Raw genomic sequence first — 23,917 nt, forward strand, 5'->3', positions numbered from 1 at the left:
AGGATTATGTGCTAAGCAAACATCACTCGGCTCTTCAGTTGCGTATTGCCAAACAGGAAATGCCGCATCTCGAGCAGACAGCTGTTTGCGTTTCAGCGTGTCGTCTTTATGCGTTTTCACCTGCCTGTGTTTCACTTTCATCTGCTTCACGGGTGAATACAGACAAACAAATCATGGCAGAGAAGAGAGCGAGACGCATCAAAGTCGGAAGCACGAGGGGAGGTGGGGGTTTTGTTTTTATTTCCAACAACAGACAGTAAATACAGCTGCTCGCTTCTCCATTGACTCTTCTAGCTGTACTCCTGAATCTTGTGTTTATACTGGCTTTACGTTTGTGTGTGTGTGTGTGTCCTCTGTTGTTTACAATAAAGTTAAATCACTTACGGACAATGTACACATCGAATAAGCTTCTTACAATAAAATCATATTCAAAAACTAGTACATTTGTTGCATATTAAGCTCGATAACTTTTAGAAAATATTAACATACGCTTACTGTGAAACAGCACCAGATTATTGCATAGGTTTTTATTAAGACTAGGTTGTCAGTACCTATATGCAACATATACAGTATGCAGGTACTCAGTTATTTGCTCGACATTATGCTATTTAAATGTATTATTTGGGCTCATTCTATACAGGGATTTATTCTATTGTGAAATGTATTTAAACTAAGTTCGTATGGTTACAAAAAGGCTAACAGATACATTACACCTGGTCAACATTTCAGACTGTATTTGAAAAACACTTTAGGAAAGGCTAATCTTCATACAGGAAGACGATAGGCAACCTGAAAGATTCAAATATTTGTTCTTCAAGTGTTTTTTGTTGTAGTACCAAAAGGATCGAACGGGTTTAACCTCTTATTGTTGTGTGGTTGATGACTGAAACACACACACAGAATGAAAACAGAAAATCCTTAAAACATCTTAGAAAAACAAAATGCATTCATATATATATAAAAAGTGTCCAAAACAACACAGAGAGAAAGATCCTGAATAAATGAGATGGCCACTGATGGAACATGTTTCCTTATTATCTCTCACCATCTTTTCGCCCTTGTGTGGCTTCATCATCATCATCAATATCATCATCATCCTCAGTGTCTTTGGTCCATGTGCACAATGTCAAGATGGAATGTCAAAACAAAAAACAAACAAACAAACAAAATAAAATGATGTTGTCGTTGCTATGGTGATGGAGGACAAATCCATGGTCGTGTGTGGAAGGGTGTACAGCGCCCATAAATTAACTGAAAAACAATGACAAACAATAAACAAAATAAATTGTATGAACAAACAACTACTTTGTTTAAATAATAAATTAAAAAGAAGGTTTTAACAAACCACTAATGTTAGAGGAAAAAAGGTGAAACAAACAAATAAAAAAATACAGGTTGTGTTAGTCCCAAATGTAAACTGAAGGGGGAAAATAGTGACATAAAAACTTTTAAACAAAGCCACAAAATGGAAGGTCAGTTTCACGCAGCAGCACCGACTGCAATGTGTGTGAGCAGCCACAAGATGGAGCCAGATGTCTTTGACTTTGACTAGCACGTCTCTAGACATGAAGAGTACATTAATTACAACAACATGTATGTTAAGAACATCAGGTTTGTTTAGGATATATTTCGGAGGGATGTTCTGCAACCAAGACAGCCGACATATTCAGTAAAATATAACGGCTTCTAATTCTCTTTATTTTCCTCATTATGTACAAATTGCAAAACATGTTGACAAGAATATGGCTGCATCAACATTGGAGTATTACATATACTGCCAAACTGTGTGCATTAACATACAGCCTCAATTCTTGTGGGAAGGATTTCTGCAAGTTTTTAATAAACTGAGCTAAAGCTGGCTTCTCCCATTCAGCCACAATATTATTAGTGAAGCAGTAATGTTGGGGTGAGTTTGAGCCAATATTCAGCATCTAATTTATCCAAAAAGATGGAGGGAGTGGAGGTTAAAGGATAACTTCAACATTTTTAAATCTGGCTGCATTTTTGAATGATTAATATGGATAAAACAAAATTATTGTAATGATAGCTTGTAAGTCTTGGTCTGAAATCCACAAAAAACACTAAAGTCTAACAGTCTAAAATATTATTTTGGTTTTTTAAGCAGGTTTTTAAGTACAAGTTTTTTGCATGACTGGAACTGAAGGGGCCAAGCCTTTACCACATTAAAAGCAGTCTGTGATCAAAAGTAAACAGACAGGTCTGTCTGCAAGGATTCTTTGGATGCACCTTAAATGAATACATTTTTAAAACAATGCTTAGAGTAAAACTGTATGTAAGTATGAAACCACTGGCCACCTTGATGGATAAAAAACAGCCAGTGAAAGCTGCTGTAAGCGCAGAGCATTCATCATCAGCATAGCATTGCCAGAAATCAGTTTTGTCCTGTCTTTCTGATTTCTGCATCACCTATTTAAAAGCTTTTTACTGCCTCAGAGCGAGCGTTCACTCCCTCTTCCCTGAATATCCTGAATAATTAGAGCGAGGCAAAAAGGAAAGAGTGAAAGCACAGGAAATGTTAAGCTTGGGCAGGACAAAAAGGGGAGGAAGTTTCCTTTACACATGCCAGGCCTTTATAATAGCTGAAATGTTTGTGTACTGGAGATAGGTGGACAACAGCACAGCACACTCTCATTAATGAGACAGGCTTTAGCAGAATGCAAACCTCCTGTTTAAAGAATTGTAACAGGGTTATGTAGCAAAACGACAAAGAAGGCAGGACAGGAAAAGGGATTATTTAAAGAAAAGGAGCAGGGGTGGGGAAAAAAAACATCTTTTTGTAAAGGATAGAAGAAAAAGAGCAGTGAGTGACAGAAAGGAAAAACCTTACTTTTTCTTGTCCTTGTCTTTCTTGAGGGGCTGAGATAAGGACAGCGTTTCGGCTGCCACCTTCCTTCTGTTGAAGGCATTCATTTCCTCCTCCAGGTCTCTCCTCTTCTCCTCCACCTTCCTCTTCTCCTCTTGGTGCAACTTCTTCAGCTGCTCAAACTTGTCATGCAGCTGAGAGGGAGGACAAAGAGGGTGGTGGTGGTGAATAAACAGGATGAAGAGGACAGGCAGGACCAAAAAGATTAGGGGACAAAAGTCCGACCAGTATTTTTATTTAAGTATGGAGTCGCTGCATTAAACACACATCCTGTAAACTGACCTCTCTCTCCTTTTCTTTTAGTTCTGCTTCCGTCTCTTTTACTTTGTTGACAAACATTTGTCGCATTTCTTCCTCTTTGCGTTGCAGGTCTCCTAAAAACTCTTTCCTCTTGGCCTCGTACGTCTCTTGAAGACTGACAAGAATGAAAGACGAGACAGAAGAGAGCAAAAACAGATAAAAATAGATAAGGTTTGTAAACCATAGTCTCTCTCTGCACTGCCGTTTATGTGCCGACTTGACTGCATCTATTCTCTCTTCTTCTACCTGAATGGCTGGCTGTCAGGATCTGTGTCTTTGAAGCCCATCTCTTCCAGCTTACAGCGCCGGTACAGCTCATAGTGGCGGGCGTGAGTCTGCTCTCTCAGATCCTCCATGTTGACTCTGATCAGCATCTCTCTGAGTTTGACAAAGTCGCAGTGGCTCTCGTTCTCAACTAGAAGGAAAAAAAACACACACGCCACAATTAAGAAAGGCAGTGACAGGTGATTGGTTTGCTCATTTTCTTCATTGTTTGACTTTAAGGTGGGGAAATGGCAGGAAGTGCCTGAGGGACTTGACAATAGAGGAAGGGAGGAGATCACAGGCATCATTTTCATTCTGTTGAAGCCTTTACTCATAGGTCACCTCAGTCCACCACAACACTATGAAGTACAGACTGTTCTGCACATTAATTTCTACTCTATTAAAGGCCAGAGCTTAACACAACAAAAGAGGAGCATGTAGGTTCAATGTACCATTAGCAACATGTGCAAATATTGCCATTTGCCTATAATAAAATATGCACTCCTTTACAAATACTGGAACCAACATCCCCCAACAGATGCATTCACATAAGACACCTTATTACTAACATTCTATGTAGGAGAGAGAAGATATTTTAAACTAAAGTCTGGCATATTCTATGTAAGGAAAATCACACATTTTTCCTTTTGAATATATGTTCCACCCATTTACAAACTTAATACCACCTCCAGAGTCCAAGTGGAAACTTGGAAAACTGCTAATCATTCGATATGCTCAATCACCGCCAATTTATAAAGGAAGGCCAAACATCTGCAAAGTTTAGTTTGGAGCAAAACTGAGAACAGCTGTGGTGCAGAAAACCAATTGATACACTGATCACACAGTCTTGGAGAAAACTACTGTATATCAACAAATGCCTCAATAAAACGTGTTTTGGAATTCAATGTCGTCATCCTGTCTCAGATGTGATGTGACTGTGCTGGCTGAGGGGAAGGGCAGACTGAACACATGTGGCCTTTCAGCGATGAATCCCAGAGTAGCAGGGGTCAGGAAACAGGACATATATCATATGTTATGCTCACATAAGACCACTAGGAGTGAGCTTTGAGGATGTAAAGACAACAGCTGTGGCATTTAAAGGTCCAATTAGCACAGCATTTAGCTTGGTGGAAAGATCAGCCTGCAATGCATGACAGCAAACTTCAGTGCAGCATATACTAATGTATTACAGGAATCAAAGTATCCAAATGACCAGAAGGAGGCTGTCTTTTATTAGACTGGAACATAAAAGCAACCAACTCTTTTCTTAAAAGCCAAAAATGAATTTAAAAATAAGCTGAATAATAGTGGTGATGAAGCTGTTTAACCATGTTATTTTTGCTCACATCTGCTGGTTAACCACATCATTAGTGGAAAAATACAAGATAAAAAAAGAAATGAACACTTCTAGGGGGCTGCATCCAGACTACTGAAATTGCCTGCTTATTTGGCATCTAATAGTCTCTCTGCACTGGCCTCCTGCTGAGGGCTGAATGAAGGCCAACCCTCTGACTGACTGCAGCATTGAGCCCTCAAGATATCGCAGCGCAGAGCTCTGCTAATATGCACGGACAGATACAAGCACACACCAGTGCGGGGAAACAGAAGCATACAAGCGGAGCGCAACAAATAAATCTACAGTTATCCAAAACAAATAAAAACAGCATGTCCACTGCACATCAATATGAAACATTTGTCCTTCAGTAGGCTGACCATGCTCTCTCCTGTGTTTCTGTTAAAGGCTTAATCATAATTTAGTTAGCAGTAAACTTATAGCTGCACTAAAGCTACATAGAAAAGAACATAAGGTAGTTTTGTTGACAATTAACAAAATATATGCCATAAAATGAATTACAAACTAAAGAAATCTTACTTTCTTAATGCTTCTTGAATAATATTTTTGGCAATTAAGGTCAGTCTATTTCTTTACCACACAGGAATGAATTCTTAATTCTTAAGAATTACCTTCACGTGTTGTCCTTAAAGCTCATGGTCTGTTCCCTGTCTAGCACTGATATTTAATCATGCATAACTACACGTGTACATCTTTAAACAACAGAGGACACATGGATGGATGGTTGTGCAGACTCTACCCTCTAATCTAACACTGAGTGACAAATTTCAGCCTACATGACAAAAATGCAGTTCATCAGCGGGCAGTTGAGTCTGGATCCAAAAGAACGTCCATCCCAACCGACTCCTACATTCAAATGCCCCTCAATATTATTTTTTATATAAATTAAAACTAAAAAAATGAGAGGTCTATCCACATTTATCCACAACCTAAATAAAATGACATTTAAGATTCAGGAGCTAAGGCACTGCTGAATAACATCTATGTTCACATGTAAATATCAACTGCAACATGTAGCACGCTCAGTAGAACAAACACGTGTTAGCCGGCAGTCAAATAAGAAATACCAGGGGCCTTCTGTCTGCTGTCACACATATCTGGGGTTCAGAGATAACACAGCAATAAGATCTTGATGGAAGATGCACAGACACACTGAGCCTCTTTCAACTGCACTTTTTTGTCAGTAGACAGTCCGTCCTCTGTCTTCCTTCAAGTCGATAGAAATTTCTCATGGCCCTTTGAGAGGTTACCATAACCCATCCTTATGACATGTGCCATCTACAAACTGTTTCCACTGACAGATACGCTCTTTTCGCTTGGCTGATGGCTGTAAAACAGACAGTCCTCTGTCCTCTTCTGCACATGCTGTGACAAAGTGTGCAGTATGAATGATGAGCCATCTGTGTGGAAGCAGGCCTGGTTATGAAGGAGAGTAGTCTGCCTGCATTACATCAGGCTAGACTTTATGATGTTATTAGGCAGAGATGGATGATGTTAATAATAAGATAATTAGAGGGAGAAAACAACAAAACCCAAAGAAAAAAATTAAACTGCTTAAAATGAACTTTTCAAAATAATAGGGCTTTTCGCTTGACACCGTACTGAAGCCATATCCACTTTATTTACTTCTATTACCAAGACAAACAGAGCCAAACAGCAGAGAGATCAGTTTCTTTGATGTTAAGCTGCAGTTGTAGTCTGAAAAAATTTGGAAAACTTCAGTTGTGATGGACATTAACCCATACAAAATGAGCCTAGAGTAAAGCTGAGATACCTTTTTGCAGACAGCTCTTATCTGTCTGACTTACTCAACTGGACCATAGCCTCACAAGAGGCTGATGAAGTCCAGAGCAATCTGTCCCCCACGAGACACAAAGCAGCAGGCTTTATAAATAACCACACTGTCCACTGAGAGCTGGGAAATGCGAGTGGTCACTGGATGATGGAGAGAGGAATGAAAGAGAGAGAGTGAGCAAGAGAGAGCAATAAACCATGGAGGGAGGAAGGAAGGAAGGAAGGATGGAAGGGAGAGATGGAGGGAGGATGGTAGGGAGGGAGAGGATAACTCCCACGTGAGCAGTTATATTCTCACAGCACAACATCGCTGTGTGACATTATTAAATTAAACTGTTTACCATCATTGACAAACACAGAGGAATGAGCTGTGGGAAACAAAAATCCCAAGAAAGCTGAAACAAGAGGTGATGCCTCTATGGACAAAGTATACACACAAAGCACACACACACACAGTCAGAAAAAAACATACATAAAACGATGACATAAAACAACATACATGTCACAAGCTCACACAGACACAGGCTGGCAATTTCCCCAAAAAAAGTCTAACACTTGGAGCTGTGGAGGCCACCCAACATTAACAAGGTGGGTATACATTAACAGGCAAACTGTGGGATGTACTCAGCACTCTGCCATGAGCAGGAAACATCTTTCACCACAGACACTGACGGACACTCAGCTGTTGAGTAAAACATCCTCAAAACAACAGTCAGTCCTTTAAAACAGCTGCTACACTTTTTAATTGGTGTTGCATCTGTTATGTAGTCTAAAGGCAAACTCAGCAAAAGTGGATTTTTTTTTTTTACATAAACGGTCCGATTAGCCAATAGTCAAAACATGATACACGCACGCAGGAAAGACATTGAGTCATGCACTTCCTGGAAAAAAAACAAAAATCCTACCGCAGTGACCATGATCAGACAGACCCAGCAAAAACAAGGAACAGCTATGCATACAGGCAACTCAAGGACAGTGTCTCAATACATGTACAGGAATTGTGTCTGTATTGTTTGACAGATATGTGGGTAATCTTACAGCAGCATTATTAGCTATATAGCAATGAAATTAAAGCCATTCATGGAAGGTGTTTTGTAGGTTTGCAGTCTAAGGTAGGACAAGATGATGAAGTTCAATGTGTATGATTTTGTGGTTTTGCCGTTTCACTTAAATGAAATGTGCAACTGTACAAAACAGGTAAATGAGAAATTATTGAATTAACCCATCTTGTTCTATTATTTAATTGCTTAAAGGTAGGGTAGGAGATTTTGAAAACTCAGTGAGAGTCAGCCAGATTTTGAAAGTAAACACACAGCCCGTTCTCTCGGAGCTCACCTCGAAGCCACGCCTCCCAACTAGTCTGTGACTTCGTTCATCATGCACGTACCTCTCTGATGTGCGCAGAGCAGGAAGAGAGTGACAACCAGCCAACTATATGTGCAGGGGCGCCTCGTAGGATTGGCTGATGTTTTTAGCGTTTTATAGCTTCCACCGATGATTAATATTCTTCGTTTTAAAGCGAAACTGCCGAACGAATCGGTTGCTATCGCATTGTAAAGAGAAGTTACACTAATTTAACAAAAAGTGCATCAGACTTTCTCCTACCCTACCTTTAAAAGACCTGTTAATCAATCTGTGCCATTATACACACTTCAGCACTTAGTACTTGCTCTGCGCATGATTCGTAAACACCCGTCTCCTTACTGTTGCATTTGCTTGTGAAACACAAACACACATGAATGACTTTCTTTTGAAGTGTTCTCACCTTGCACAACACCCCAGGGGTACTGTCTGGCCCTCACAGTTTTGTTTCCCACTTTGACCTCTTCCACGCTCCCAACAACAGCAAACGGCAGATGGGCCTGCACAGGGAAAAAAAGGCAGAGCATTATAGAGGCCAAGAGGTCTAGCTGTAACTGGAGCCATAACCTGGGGACTCATTCCTGACTTATGTCATTTTCTGCGTTGTACTTTCGTTTTTTTCCCCCCACAGCGTAGTAATGGTTTTACAAGCCAGATTTATTAGCTTATTGTGTTGAATTTAATAAACAACAATGACAACAGTAATTGCAAATAAAACGTGTGTTTTAGTGTGTCATATCTTTCACAACCAGACCACACCAGAGCGGAGAATAACCACGTTCACATATGAGGTGCACCAGAGCACTGTTTTTAAGTTTAACATGTGGCTTAGTTGAAGCTTCTGTTGTGATTAAACACACAGACACTTATTATTGCTCTCAGAGCTGCCATGCCTTGTTAGGACTGACAGGGAGGCATCATTGGGGAAATACGCCGCTACAATACCTCAAAAATTTGATGGTGAAAAGAAACCATCTGCACAGAGGAACAAGCTGGTGAATGTGGGCTCTGATGTAACAGACTATGAATAGATCAGGACACTGTACAAGGACTAAACACAGTTTTATTTATCCAAAGAAGAATTTACCATTTATCCATTTGTACAAGTGTGGGTGTGTGTGAATACTGTAGACATCATCGGAACTAAAAATGCTCATATATTGTAAGGAAAATGCAGGCTTTATAGTGGTTGTTAAACAGTCCTTCACACTTATATTGAATAAGGGAAAAAGGAAAAAACTATGTTTATACTGTACATGCAAGCACATGCACGGGGTTAACTAGTATTTGCAAACGTTTGCAGTATTTTAACAAGCAAACTGTCACACATTTGTGGGATTTCAAAGTGTCTACATAAGAGAAACATCACTTTTCAGCACGTGTTGAAAAGCACATAAAATAGTGTCAACACATGCTGCTATTACCAGATGTGAAACACATGTGGAGCTAAAAACATGAAGCACAGAGATATATACACTCTAAAGTCTAAAATAAGTTATTATTTTACTTTTCAAATGTCAACACAACAAGTCTTCTTGTGTTATAAAATGTGACTTACGTTCATGGAGGCATTGATTTCGCTGACGGCTTCATCATCTGTTGGGAATTGATATATCTGTACGCCATTGCTCACCAGCTCGCTCATAATCTTTATTTTGAACTTGTGGAGTTCGCTCTTGGAGATTGTGTCCGCTTTGGCAATGATGGGAATTATGTTAACCTAAGACAGGACGCAGGAAAAAAAAAGAGTTAATTATGTGGAGTGAAGTAATCATCTTGTGTTTATGTTTGTGTTTGCCAAAATGCATTTCTGCACTGAAAGCTGCTTTGTGTTGTATATATATAAATGTATGCGAGGAATTTTTTTATGTAATGGTTTGACTGGACAAAAAATATCAATCAGGCTCAATATAATAAAAGCAGATAAACGGAGAAGCAACACAATATTTTCAGTACACTCATCAGAGTCATTAGCAAATATTGTAGAAAAGCTAAATTACACATACTGTAGTTAAAATAGCTGTGGAGGCTAATGCAGCAACACTGAACAATCAGCACTCCAACATACATAAAACAAACAGTGATTATGAAAACAATCTCCATCCACAATCAGCAGCAGATGTGCAGAAGTAAACAGTTCATCTGCATTCCTTTGTAGGGCTGCATTGCCCAAGTCACTAACAGGGAAGATGGGGTGGACTCCCACAGATTCACTCATCAAAACCACAGTGTGCCTCACAGCAAAAGCTAGTGCTTGTTAGGAGTCAAATTACAATCTCATCATACTTTATTGGATCATTAATTTGCAGCAGGGCAGTATCACATTTTCACCCTTATTTAACAAACACCATGTTAACTAATTTCTACGCAGAACTGACAGCAGCTATGGCAGCTAAAGCAGATACATGTTAAGCATCTGGCCATGCTCATTGTGGGGCCAGTGATGTTTTTCCACTTCCCACAGCTGAGTTTTCCCAGCTGACCAAAGAGCTTTCCCAAATAGCTCTTAGTATTTGTGCTAAACAACCAGAAACATCAGCTGTAACAACATTAAAGCAACTCATATGTAAAATAATTACTTAAAAAATGTGCACCAGTATTAAAGAATCACCATGAATGGGTGAAAATAGATTTACGTATAACACATATCCTAATAGAGAAAAATGTGAAGTAATATAGGACGTTCTTTTTATTAGGTGATAGCTACGTTTTTGAATGTTCCTACAATGTGGGAGCCATGGGAAATGTAGACAGGAAGTAAAATGGTGTAATAGTCGGTTCTCTTTTTTGCCTGTATTAGTCTGAAAATATGAACGTTCAACTTCAGCATGAAAACCTCTCTGATCTTGCACAACCCAATAAAATAACCCAAACAACAACATTAAGCCAGAACATGTCTTTGATATTTTAAAGGTTAGCGTGAAATATTGATCCTTGCTGACCTCACACATATCCTCTTAATCCTCTCCATTCTCTTAATTGACAATTAAATAGTAATGATTTCCTCCCATTCAAAAATAGCTTTTCCATTTAAAACAAAATACCACATCCTCCAAAGTCTTATCTCTCTTCCTGCCTTCTTCCAAAAAGCACACTTACTCTGCTGTGTCTTCAGCCATTATCTGTTAGGGCGGACTGATTTGTACCCCCATTTACAAGAAAAACACCATTGTCTGGCTCTGACAGTGAAATCTACAGACCACAGAGAGAAAAGCTGTTTCTGGTCTGTTTCCTTGGATTTTCCTGTGACAGGGCTCTCTGACAGACAGGACAGCTCTGTTCATTAAGCTTCACTTTCCAGATAAAAATGTAAGATTTACACTCATAATGCGCACCTAGACATGAATATAGCTCAATAGCTGCCTTTACAATGGTGCTATCCCGGAAATGGCTCCAATGACGATACAGTAAATTCATACAGTAACCAGACTGATATTTGTTTGAAACAAGTGTCAAAATTGATGGTTATTAATCAGTCACTGAGTCATTCAAAATAGTTAAAAAGTGATTTTCTATACATGTTTGCACTGATGTTGTTTATTCTTGTAGTGTTTTCCCCTTATTTTTGGCCCTTTTAAGACAAGACAGCAAAAAAAAACATTACCAGTATATATAGAGTTAATTTAACAGCTTGGCAAAGCAGGCACTTTCTGTGGCTCAGATATTTCGAGCCCTGAAACTGGAAATAAAAGATAAAACTAATAACTGTGCTGCATCTGATTGCAAATATTCCCCAACTAGAAAGAGACCAATGCATAACTTTTATGTGCCATATAAAACAAATATGTGTCACAACCACACTCTGGTCAATTAACACGGCTTGCTTTCAGACAATAAATCTGTGGTGATATTGGACACTACAGAACAATATCTGGGATGAAGCCACTAAGGTCAGACTGGTGCTTACAATGACCACCCTGTAAGACCATTGTTGCACTCACAATAATGTATATCACTATATAAATTTATAAAAGTACATGCCAATATTACCATTAAGTTAAAACTGAAGCTTTTTCTGATGCTGTGCAACTGAGCGGAGCATCTCATGTTAATGGATTTTCTGTTGGTCGTTAACATGGGTACAAAGAATATCTAACTTAGGTAAGGTATCTTGGTATCTTAGTTCAAAGGAGGGGGTAGATATCTGGCTGTGCTTGCTGCGGTGGTTTGGATGGTGTAAGGAGACAGTTGGCGAGAGTGAGGTGCCAGGTTTTGATCGCTCTGTTGGCTGGTGAAGACAGCATAGAGGCACAGTGGTTAGCACCATGGTCTCTCAGCAAGGCATGTCCTGAATTTAGATCTCTGTCCTTTCTCTTTAGTTTGAGCTGGTTTCCTCTAGCGCCATAAAATATTCTGGTTTTACTTCAGCAACCATTAAAACAGTAGAATACTTGATAGGTTAGATTTGTAGAAAACATTTGTAAAATACTTTTTTTTGGAAAACAATTTAAAATTTGTGCAGTGAGAATTTTAGTTGAGAGCCTCTGTATTCCCTAAGTCGTCAAAAAACTATCAACTGTCCCAGAGGAGTGACATTTGGCTGAGGTATCTAATGACTGAGTAGTATCAGGAGGGATTTGGCAGAGACTGACAGTTGGCAGAGGTAGGCCAGCAGGTTTTGCTCACAAACTGACCATCTGCTTTGTTATGGATTTATTATCATTGCATCAACAGAAACAAACATAGCTGCCATTTTGCCATTGCTAAAGCAGAGCTATCAGTAGTTGTAGACATTGAAACACTGTGGAGGAAGCAAAGCAAGCCCCAGAGGGTCTGCATGCTGCAGATCAAATTGAATGATGTGAAAATAATTTGATTTCTGAAGCTACAGTGTTGCGGATTTTTTTAGAAGTCTCACAAATGCACGTGCAAAAAGACAAGAAGTGGAATTTTGCTTGCGGATGTCAAAGCCAAATACAAAGAGTTAAATGTGGATGTTGGCAGATCCACAAAATATTTCACACTTTTCCAGTGTCTCCTCCCTTCCAGATATTCCCAGAAAAACAGCAAAAGCAGTCTTTCAACTAAATGAACAGAAGAAATATAGAAAGAACACTGAAATAATCAAATCCTAAATACAACAATGTTCCATTATTTGCTCTTCTGATTGTGTACTACCCCCACTAAATGTCACTCTCCAGTGATGTTGTGATAAATTTCCCACCAGTACTATAACTGAGGTAGTGCTGACGGCGATTGTATCTCTCATCGGATGTTTTGCAAAGCATACATCTACTGACCAATAATCTGTATAGTAATACTCACACAGGAGCAAGGGGAAAGCCACAAATCAATTTGGTTCTGAATGGGACTATCGACTCATATACAGCTGTGTATTGACCTGTAAACACAGGAATCGCAAATATGCACGCAATTGGGCAGTATGACACAAGTTTGAAATATAGAAACATGTTGATTTAGGTGAGAAACAAGGGCCAAAAACAATGCCTTGTAATAAAAACTCAGACAAATTTTCCTTTAGGTCTTTTCTTTTGGGACACACCCTAGCATACAGATCAGGTATCTTCACGTTTCAGTGAAATTCACACTGGCCACAGAAAAAGGGAGGTCTGATTTCTGCAAACCTATTATCATTGAAACAATGGGAAATGGTCAATGTACGTGTTTTGCCAGAGGGAAGGATCACAATATATGTGTGGATGTGTTTTGTGTGTACCTTGCTGTCCAGTTTTTTCATAGTGACAAGGTCCAGAGACTTGAGGGAGTGTCCTGTGGGAGCGATGAAATAAAGGCAGATGTGGATCCTGGTATCGTGGTAGTTAAACAGTGAGCGCTTGATCTTCAGTTCTTCCTGAAGGTAGTTTTCAAACTGAGTGTCAATGTAGTCAACAATGGGCTTGTAGCTGTAGAGAAAGAGCAAACTGTCAGGATTTATGTCCACGGGTAAAAGCAAAATATTTGTCCTCTTATTCATGCAATGGTAAATGAGTTGGAAAGGAAACATGGCCATGTCACTGGGGAAATGAGCCGAGACATTTATTTTTTCAGTTACTGTGTGATCTGATTCATTGCCAAGATCTCAGCTTAAGAGTTGTACAGCTTAGTGAGTGTGGTTGACACAAATCACAGAGGCTACAAAACATCCTGTCCTCATTCACAGCACAGGGACTGCTTTAGGAGGCCATAGTGTCACCAGTTAATCAATAAGAAGCAGGAAAATGCAACAAAAACATCAGTTTTAGAAGTTTTTCCTCTTGAGCAATGTACATGCGTGAACAGACTGGAAAAAGGAAAGCATTGAAGTGCTTTAAATAGTGCACGACTTGATTATAAAAACATGAATCAAAGGATGTTAGATGTCCTTTATACATGATCATTTAGGACATTTGTGCCAAGCTTGTTTCGAGAAGTTTATAAAAGTCTGCAGCTTTAGCTTATTTCATCTTGAGGGAGATAAGAGCACTGTTTGAAGCCAGTCACATATTTAATATAGTGCATCATAGCTGTCTGAAATGCAAGTCGCCTTCAAGTGAATTCACTGTGGCTTATTAGTCACCATAGATAAAAATCCCACACTCATAGTTTGGTTCTCACCTCACCAGCTGGCATTTTAAGACTCTCTGCAGTTTGGTTGTGATAATATAAGCGTGACAATAAACCAGCATTAAATAGACAATTTTGTAGTTACAACACGACTTGCATTGTTTATGTTAAGTTGCTATATTTGGGCAGTCTACGGTCACCTCAGCCTTATTGGTCATATGATGTCATGTCTGCTTTTACATTTCTTCCATAAGCAAACAAGCCGTGTCTAAAATCTGAACACAGACTTCTAATGGAGTCACACAGTCCCTGCAGTGATTCTGAATGAACAACATCCACTATTCTCAAGACAATTGTCAATATTAAATTTAGAAATTAGAAGACCGCTGCCATTTCACAGCGCAATCATCACAATATCTGTTCTATTTTCTCAGCTGGCACCTCATTTACAATCATCTGTCGTCTCCTTTCACATCCATCTTCAATCTTGTCTGTGGAATGCACACAAACTCTGACCTTTTGAAGCTCTCTCTGTGTGCATTTACTGTCCGCTGCAGGGTCTGTCCTTCAGCATGTTGGTTTATAGGACCTACAGACAAAGCTGCTACCAAAGGGCGTGAGAGCGCTGCTCGCTGCCTAGGCCACAACATGTATGCTTCATTCCACAGCTGCTAAATGCTATCAAAAAAAAAAGAATCAACTATTTCCTCTTTATTTCTCTCCCGCCTCGTCCTCTTTCCATCCTACAGAGACAAAAAAGTGTGTCTGTTTCTCTCATTTGTATCCCTAGGCAACATGTGGAAAAACTATGGCGCTGTCAGTCTGCAGATAGAAAGTGGGGTTTGGATAAGGATTGACAGGAAAATCTATCGTTAACAACAGTCATGAGTCAAATGGAAAACACAATGGAGCATGTGTTTTTATACATGTGTTCTAATGTACCAGAATTTGACTCACAAGACAATGCAGTCCTTATTCACTGTGCTCACCTATCCTCTTTGTTGATCTGATCGCCAAAGCCGACAGTGTCAACAATCGTCAGTTTGAGGTGGACGTTGCTCTCTTGCAGGTCGTACGTTCGCGGCCGCAGATACACGCCGTTCTGATAGTGGCTAGCCTCTTCGTTCTCAAACATGGTGTTAAAGAGTGTGTTCATTAATGTTGATTTTCCGATACCAGTCTCACCTATGAATGGTGGGGGAGAGGAGAGAGGGGGAGTTAAATTAGTCACTGGGGAGTAATTCATCAGCTTTCAGACATAGATTCTTATAGCATCAACAGAAAAGAAAGCAACAAAATGCTGCATTTTAGCTGCAGACTGACACTTTTTAAAGAAAATTAAATCAAGCTCAATGAGAAAAAGCACTCCCTTGTTAAATGTAAAATAAATAGTTACAGCATGGAATTCCTATGAATTTGCAATTATATACACAATAAATGTACTGAAATTACTGTTTTTGGTACTCACCTACACACAGAATGTTGAAACAAAACCCCTGAGTGACCGATTTACTGACCAGCTGGTCAGGGAGGCTGTCAAACCCAACATGGCCGCCCAAACTGAGGTTACGCTTCTCTTCATTCTGAGGAACACACACAAAAAATCCAAAACATTAAAAAGGTCTGGTGCATGTGAGAAAAGACATCAGTCAGAGGTAGGAGCAGGATGGCATGAAAGACTCAAGCACACACATTTCTATGGAAGTGAACATCAAAGAGCCTCTGTTCATCCTGCAGATGTAAAACCCATCAACTACAATATGGTTTGGGTAATCAGGGCCTGCAGTGTGGATAAGGATGAGCTTCAAGAATAATCCTCAGCATGAGGAACTAAAGACATTTACTCTACCCAAGAAAAGACATTTTCTTCTAATAGACACAATCAAGGACAGGATGGAGCACAGGAAATGAGTATAATTAGCTGGGTCTGATGGGTCACCATAGCCACAGTAGTACAAGTAATGTCAACAAATAATAGCTAAGAACACAGGTTTAATTTGCATCTGTATTATTGCGTTTCCCAAAGTAAACAGTCCCAAAACCTGTGAGTAAAGCTGAAAGTGAGCTTTAATCACTCTGCTACTGTAAATTATTGCAGAGGCCAAGCACAACCACTCAATCACAAACCACCAAAAAATCAATGCTGAATTGGGAGGGAGCATCATTGAACTAAAGGTACAACGATTACCGATATACCTCAAACTGGCAGACAAAACTATTGGGTTGTAAGCGCTTTCTGCCATTTTTAACACATCTCAACTGAATAATTGTTAAAGCTGCAGCAGAGGGGAGCAGACAGCACCTTGAGATGAATGGGGCCACCCGATCTCATCTGGCTCCGCCACGAAGGACTGCATACTTGAAGGCTGATGTCACTGAACACAGACGGCCTGAGAGCCGAGTAGAGCTCAGCTGAATGCAACTTAGCCATACTGAACAAAGAGGCAAGCTCCGAATGTACACCAGATGACTTCTAAACGTGACTGAACTGCACACAAAAGAATGAGCAATGTATGTGTGTTCATGTTTCTGGGGGCACAGGAGAATTGGGGTTTAATCTGTCAGCTGAAATAATCTGACATGAGCTGAGCTAAGCAATCCTAAGCCGAGCTGCAGTACATTGTGAGTTTATGGCACTATATTAACACATGTAAAAACCAAAAATTAATCTATAAAAGCTTAAATATCATTTTAAAATGTGATACTTTATTTTCATGCAAGCGAGGCAACAAATTCAGAGATCAAAGGTTATTGTGCTGTGTGTTGTATCTCTCTTAATTACTCATTTAGTATCAGTTTTTAAATGAGTAAAATGAGTAATGTTTGTGCCACTTTACAGGGACAGTAAAGAGGAAGAGGCAGCGGCCATTCTTTGTTTGTTTTTCACTGTAAACTCAGAGCTTGTTAAACAACATTAATGCTTCCCTGTGGTATGCAGCTAGATTCAGATAGATTACTGGAGAGGGAGGGTGTTGGTTTTGGTACTATGCCTAGAAGGAAACTGGTGAAAAAAGTCTCCAGAGAAGAATTTTAAAATAAAAGTTGAAATGTTAAATAAAGACCTAGTAATTGAGATTTTCCCTTACATTTGGAAGTCAATTTATAAATATATTCATGTGGCAAGTTTATGTAATAATTAGCTTGAGGGAGCTTTCTGACCTTGTCTCGATGAAAAAAAATGTTCAAATGCACCAAAAACCACAGTGGTGACAATTCTCAGATTCAGAACAATGACAAGGATTCGGACTCAAGAGATAATTCTGGGTTGACCTTCTACACTGGACTGAATCAAGCTGTCAGTAGTACATACCGTAATCTTTGTGTGAGTGAATGACACATAAGAAGCAGATGGGCCTGTGACAGAGGGCTGTAAATGGAGCACGCAGACCTGACCAAAAGTGTTATCTTTTAGGATTTGCCAGAAGAGAACTGCTGACGTGGACACAAACTCCCCATGCGGCTGTAACAGGGCTGAATCTGTGTACTTTACTGTGCACAACAAAGCTAAAAACAAGCCAGCTATATTAGTTCCTTGTACATTTACATTTAATAGATAGAGCACATAAACACCCAGGATGTGTCACCAACAGACACAAGTGGTGGTTAGGGAAACTATGAAGCATCTGCCTCTCCAACCACCCCAGCTAGTTTGGAGAAGAGAAGAGCAGCAGCATAAAGTATGACAGGAATGAAAAGCTTCTGGTTAACTGTCCCAGGGTGAGGAGACATCACAGTTCCCAGGCCAACAGTATCGCTGGGCCAACAGGAAATGGCTGCATAGAGCGGGCCCCAGGTGGCATAAAGTGAAATGAGGCGAAAACAATACAGGCTACTTCATAGCACAGCACATTTGTGTATCCTGGTATAGCACATGCTAGCTGTCACATAACATTGGTTTACTAGGATACCTGAAAAGACTAGAGGCGTTGTTCATTTTAACAGTAACACCTGTGCAAAATGTATTTTTAAAGGCAGCATGCAGTGGAAGGATCTTACAGAAGGACATACTTTATTGTTGCCCATTATAAGTACGGTAAGTTGTTTCTTGGTTCTAAACACACATTTTAAACATTAGCTGGCCAAACTATGATTTACCAAAAGGTTCAATACGTATGCAATTCTGACACAACCTGACAAAAACTGAGATCTGTGTCATGCACCCATCAGCCCACAGAAACATTCCAGTTACTGGCCCTCATCCGACCTGAATTTCTCCTGTCTTTATCTGTCAGTCTCCCTCTCTCCTCACTATCTTTCTAGCCCTTCCTCAGCTGTCTGCTTGCCTTCTGGCCTCCATCCCCACCTGACGTGTGTCTGACTTGTGTTTGCAGCTTGTGTCTGCCTGAGTGAGCCTCCACCTGACAGACAGCAGCAACCTCCCAGACTGAGACACACACTGCTGCAGCTCATGTTTGTGTATGTGTGGAAGGAAAGCTTCAAATATTTACAATAACTTGAGGTGCACAGCAGCATGCAGAACTAGTTGGTTTTAGATGTCTGCACGTTATATTTGAAGTAACTGCTAGATATTCCATATTACCAAGTGGTTTTCTACTAATTGTATTCATAGTGAATATGTATAATGTTACTACAACTGCAAATGTATGATTATAGCAGACTGTTCTATTGCAGCGTCGCTGCTATGTTAACCACTAAATGGCTAGAGAAGAAGGAAGAACTTAATGGACATCACTTAAAAAAAAGATGGCTGCAAAGTCTATTAACTGATCAAGCAGTTGGGGGAAATGAATGACCACGATATTTATCAAGCTTGTTAGTTACTGCGTCTTAAATATGAGCTTTCGCTGTACAACACTGCATGTAACTATCTTTTATGATTTGAAAGACTTACATTACATAGTGCATTCAGCTGGTGTGTAAAAAATGAGCCATCCAAATAGCGTGCTGTACGTTAGGAAAATGTAGATGTTGTTTTGGGGGCTTCTTGACATTCGATAGCCTTAGTGACAAACGCACAAGAATGTTCTTTATTTTTAGACAAGGTGGCTGCTGACAGCACTTCCTGTCCAATGACAGCCCTGTAGAGTGTGGCTGCTACATCCTGCCATTTGTCATCTGATAGAGTGTTTAACATCTCATTCAATGCCAAGAAACAAATCATATGCTGGGTTAAATGCTTTTTGCAACTAACCACACCATCAGTACTTGTGTGTACTGCCGTCCTCCTGCAGATACTTGTGTTAAGATCTGAAAGCCATGTACGCCATGAAGAATCCATAAACAACAAGATAAAAACTAGTTTTCCCCTGTTCATCATCTCATTGTTCTACCCTCCCATCCTACGCTGATACACATCAACTATATCACTCAGCCGCATCACTCATCTATGCCCAACAGGAAAGACAGACAGACAAGACAGGAACCATTTCATGAGATAGATGTACAGCATACTCATCCTTACAGGAATTTACAAAAATACACAGCTTATTATCACTGAACGGAGAAAGAAGTCTATTAAAAAAAATAATAATAACTCTCAGCCACAGATTACAATCTTTGTATCTGGCCTGAAAAGTAATTGGCTTTATTCTCTTACATGTTACTGTCTTCATGCATACTAAGCAACATAACAAAGCATTCATGATCTAGACTAGTTATGGATGTTACTTAAGGCTGCTGGCAAAGAAAACATCAAGAAGGCAAACTTGATTTAATCACAGGCTGCACACATGAAAAAAACGGATCCCAGTGGAGAGCACTAAGTAATAAAATCTCACTCTGGGGTATCCGTGGAACTAAAACTTGGCATATACACTGTGGGAAATGAGTGTAACTTATTATTTTGGTGCCATTTTTGGATGCAGTGACTTCTGTTTTCATTTCATTTTGTTTGTACTGATCAATCATTGAAATTTACAAGAGAGATTGATTGCATACTTCACTTGTAAATGTACATTTAAGAAAACAGTAACTAAACCCCATTTTTCTCTTTTTTTGGCTTTCTTGATGACATTTACTGACATCATACTGACAGAATTTACGGTCAGATAAATAACATTCTTTTACTTTTTACTCTGACTTGACTTGAGCATTCAAACACACATCTTAATTGTAATAAATATGACTACTTGTAGCCTTTATAATGTCCATATTGTTGTATACTGCATGTAAAGCAAATATTCAGACTATTGTCTTGAGACAGAACGTATGGATGGATCCAGCTTGCTCCCAGGACTAGATTTGTGAGGTTATAAACCAGACTCCAGCCTTCTGGTCAGTGTGATCCAACCTAAAAAGAACAATGGTGGTCCTACAACATCAGAACAAACATCACTGCCTGAAAGTCAGTTATATTCGCCAAGCTAATGTAACACTAGTGCCCTTAACATTTTAAGAAACTCTGGCCTGCTCTAAAGTTAGATATTGACTCATCAACTCAGGAGCGTCAGCTCGGCTGTCATTATTCATCCGTTGCGTAGTTTGACAAGCCTGCCTCAAGGCAATTATGACCTGTATGTTCTATATACAGCCAACAACAGTGTTGACACACAACAGTCAGTAAACTTGATCTACAATCTGACCTAACATCTCAGGAACAGGCATGTTCCCACATGTCCAAGCAGGGTTTAAAATTAAAACATGTAGACTGAATTCACTACATAAAAGAAAGCATATATGCAGAAGTTAAACAAGCAAAGCTGTTGTTTTAAAGTACAGGACGCTTCCCCTTTAATTCTTCATTGCTCGTCTCTTCGCTTGCAGCACTTAATGAAGATAATTTCATTCTATGCATGCAAGCCTCACGGGTGAGGCAACACTCTTCAGGGTCAGTAAGTAAATATGTTATAGGGGGAGTTCATTACATAACTATTTAAATGAACATCCTTCTTTTACGGGCACTCTAATGCAATCAATGGGTGAAAACAATAGAACTTGTTGGGTAGTTGGCTGTATTGATTTCCTCCTGTGGATCTGGCCTAGAAAGTTATCCCATAGCTACAGTCTCCATCGAAAGGTATCGACATGCACCAACAATCAAACCAACCACACATATCTATCAATAGTGGCACATAATTAACAGTGTGCCCTTTACACAGAGAGCCAGGCAAGCATGTTAGTTTGTTCAATGTGGTCTCACTTAGTTCAGAAAGTTAGGCAGGAAGTCAAACAGTCAGGCAGCTGTGCTGCTCTTAACACTTGCCTGTTTCACTGCATTTTAAGCATTTTTCCACACAAATCAATTCTCTATTTTTGTAGCCAGTAGCCAGTCTTCAAAACCTTCTACAACCTGTTCTCTTCTTGGAGAGCTTCCTAATTTAAGAAATGCAAAGTGTGCAATATCTGCTGTGTTCTCTTTTTTTTTGATCCAGTCCTTTCTTTGCAGACATGTGTTGCACCAATAAGCAGAAGGAGTGGCCGAGAGTGTGTTCTTAATCTCTTTATCCCTGCAACTCAGCGCTGCTTACTGTCCAATTCAAAGATCTCTGCAAGCATCTGCCAAAAAGTTAATCACCTTCTTTTCATCTCCTCCTGTACATAGAATCATTCAGTATTTTGTGGCTATGAGTTTCTTGAATTGCATCACCCTGCAAGATTTTACAGTCACACCTGACTGACAACATTACTATGCATTTTATGCAAGATGCATTCCATTCTCATTTATGCCCAACCTATTACTTTATGCCCAACCTATTACTGTGGTATCATAGTTAGAACCTGTTTAGCATCTGGGTGTTTAAACTGTCATGAGCATACAGGTAAATACAACAATTTGAGTCGAAAAAGTGAACCACACGTTTAAATGTGCTTCCCCAAAAGAGAATATTAAAAGAAACCGGCATGTGAACTGTGTTAGGACTGAGGGCAGCCTTACTGTCACAGTACTTTAGTAAAACTGCAATAAAACACCTTATAGATGTTTCAAGTGTCACACAACACTGAGTTTGAAGCAATTATTTCATACTTTTATTGTAGCTGATTTGTCTGCTAGCTAGCTAGCATTTATTATATTCAAAAAGCAAAGACACGATAGTCTTATTTATGAATGTGGTGCATTTACAAGCACTTTTAATAAACAATATACAGTTTAATGGTGCCATGCGCTACACCCATCTGTCCAGCAACGTGTGCATGTGTCACGGCTACAAAAAATACACATAACGCGACATTAATATGACCAACTATACCGCCATTAATCTGTTTTAACTGGGAGAAACCCAGTCACCATCACTGAAATCACTTCCACCATCTCGCCTGAGCCCACAGCCCAGTCCTCAAACGCGGGGGAAGGTTTAGCAACATACCCACATACACAGAGAGAAGCTAGCACACACACATACACATATACACACACTTTTACTAATAACAACCAAGTGTTCCTTTTTCTTTATAATGGCTACACTTTCAACTCCAATTTAAGCACCGCCGAGGCGTTTGCTTACCGAAAATACGTCAACGTCCGTGGCAGCCATGGTGCGGAATGTATGGTGTTGGTGTGAGCGGAGCTGACTGAAGCAGAGGCGAAAGGGAGCAGCCCTCGTCTCTCCGTACTAGCCTGCTAAACTACTGACAGAGATAGGAGGAGAGGGACACAAGGCGGAGGAAGAGCTGCTAACTGAGCAGGGAGGCTGCTAGCTAGGCGGCAAGATGGTTCCCTCCTACGTCGCTCCTACTTCGCTTCCGGTAGACTAAAAATTGTATATTTTCTCCAGTTTGATACCACCTAGTTGTATCTACGAGGGCAAAGGACCTCCAATATTTTTTGCTTAAATATATAAGCGAAATAAATGTGTAAATAATTAAGCCATTAAGAGTTAATTGCGTATTCGTGAATGCGCATGCGCAGTAAGAGAATGTCATAGTTTTTGTTTTAAATTCTACTCTAATTTTTTTCAATTATAAAACTATCCTACCAAACATAGGTTTATACGTAGAATATAAGTGCATAATATTGGGTATTTTAATTAAATCGTTATAGTGGCAGTTTTAAACGTGCTTTGACGCAGTACTTGAACTATCTTGACGGTAGCGTTCATCTTTGGGTCGTGACAGATACGTTCCAACATGGCCACTTCAGAGAAACTCCCATACAGTCCAGGAATGTCATGTTGCACACATTGCAAGCCAGGACAGGAGCGAGCGGCAGCACAGAGCGACAGGGGCAGAGCAGAAATATGTGCGAGGTGCTAATACACACAGTCATCACCTCAGCTACAGTCATCTGTGGGTGTGTCGTTTTTTTCAAAATATGGTATTATTATTTAAATTTCATTCATGAGGTCAGAGATTGATTTTTACTAGAAAGCTGTCTCAGCCAATCAGAGCGCACCTCTGCTGTTTGAATAAATAAAATATAAAGTTTTTATATTTGTGTGTGTTCTAATGTTTAATAATATTTTTGTTTTATTTTTGGGAGAGTTAGATTTTATTTGTCTTCAAAGCGCAAAATAGCTTAAAAAAAACTAATTATATAAATTAATATTATTTATAATAAT

General features: G+C 39.6%; 1 protein-coding gene across 1 annotated transcript; it reads right to left on the reverse strand.

Annotated features, from left to right (window-relative positions):
* Window positions 1-508: 508 nt before the first annotated feature.
* On the reverse strand, window positions 509-22,894 carry septin8a (septin 8a). The gene is made up of 10 exons (XM_028420857.1): window positions 22,865-22,894; window positions 15,931-16,045; window positions 15,452-15,647; window positions 13,636-13,822; window positions 9,517-9,678; window positions 8,362-8,458; window positions 3,431-3,599; window positions 3,167-3,299; window positions 2,849-3,018; window positions 509-1,251 (listed from the first exon to the last, which is right to left on the reverse strand). Exons 1-10 carry the CDS (start codon window positions 22,892-22,894, stop codon window positions 1,248-1,250), a joined length of 1,263 nt encoding a protein of 420 aa, XP_028276658.1. The 3' UTR covers window positions 509-1,247.
* Between the last annotated feature and the right edge of the window lie 1,023 nt (window positions 22,895-23,917).

Source organism: Parambassis ranga, chromosome 14, assembly GCF_900634625.1.
Source record: "Parambassis ranga chromosome 14, fParRan2.1, whole genome shotgun sequence".
NCBI lineage: Eukaryota > Metazoa > Chordata > Actinopteri > Ambassidae > Parambassis > Parambassis ranga.

Bases quoted from the DNA above. Each gene is read 5' to 3' on its own strand.
- septin8a (XM_028420857.1), bottom strand. From the start codon at position 22,894: ATGGCTGCCACGGACGTTGACGTATTTTCG. The intron at 16,046-22,864 runs GTAAGCAAACGC...TGTGTTCCTCAG, and splicing joins CGGACGTTGACGTATTTTCG to AATGAAGAGAAGCGTAACCT. The intron at 3,600-8,361 runs GTGAGAACACTT...TTTTCCTTCTAG, and splicing joins CCCCTGGGGTGTTGTGCAAG to TTGAGAACGAGAGCCACTGC.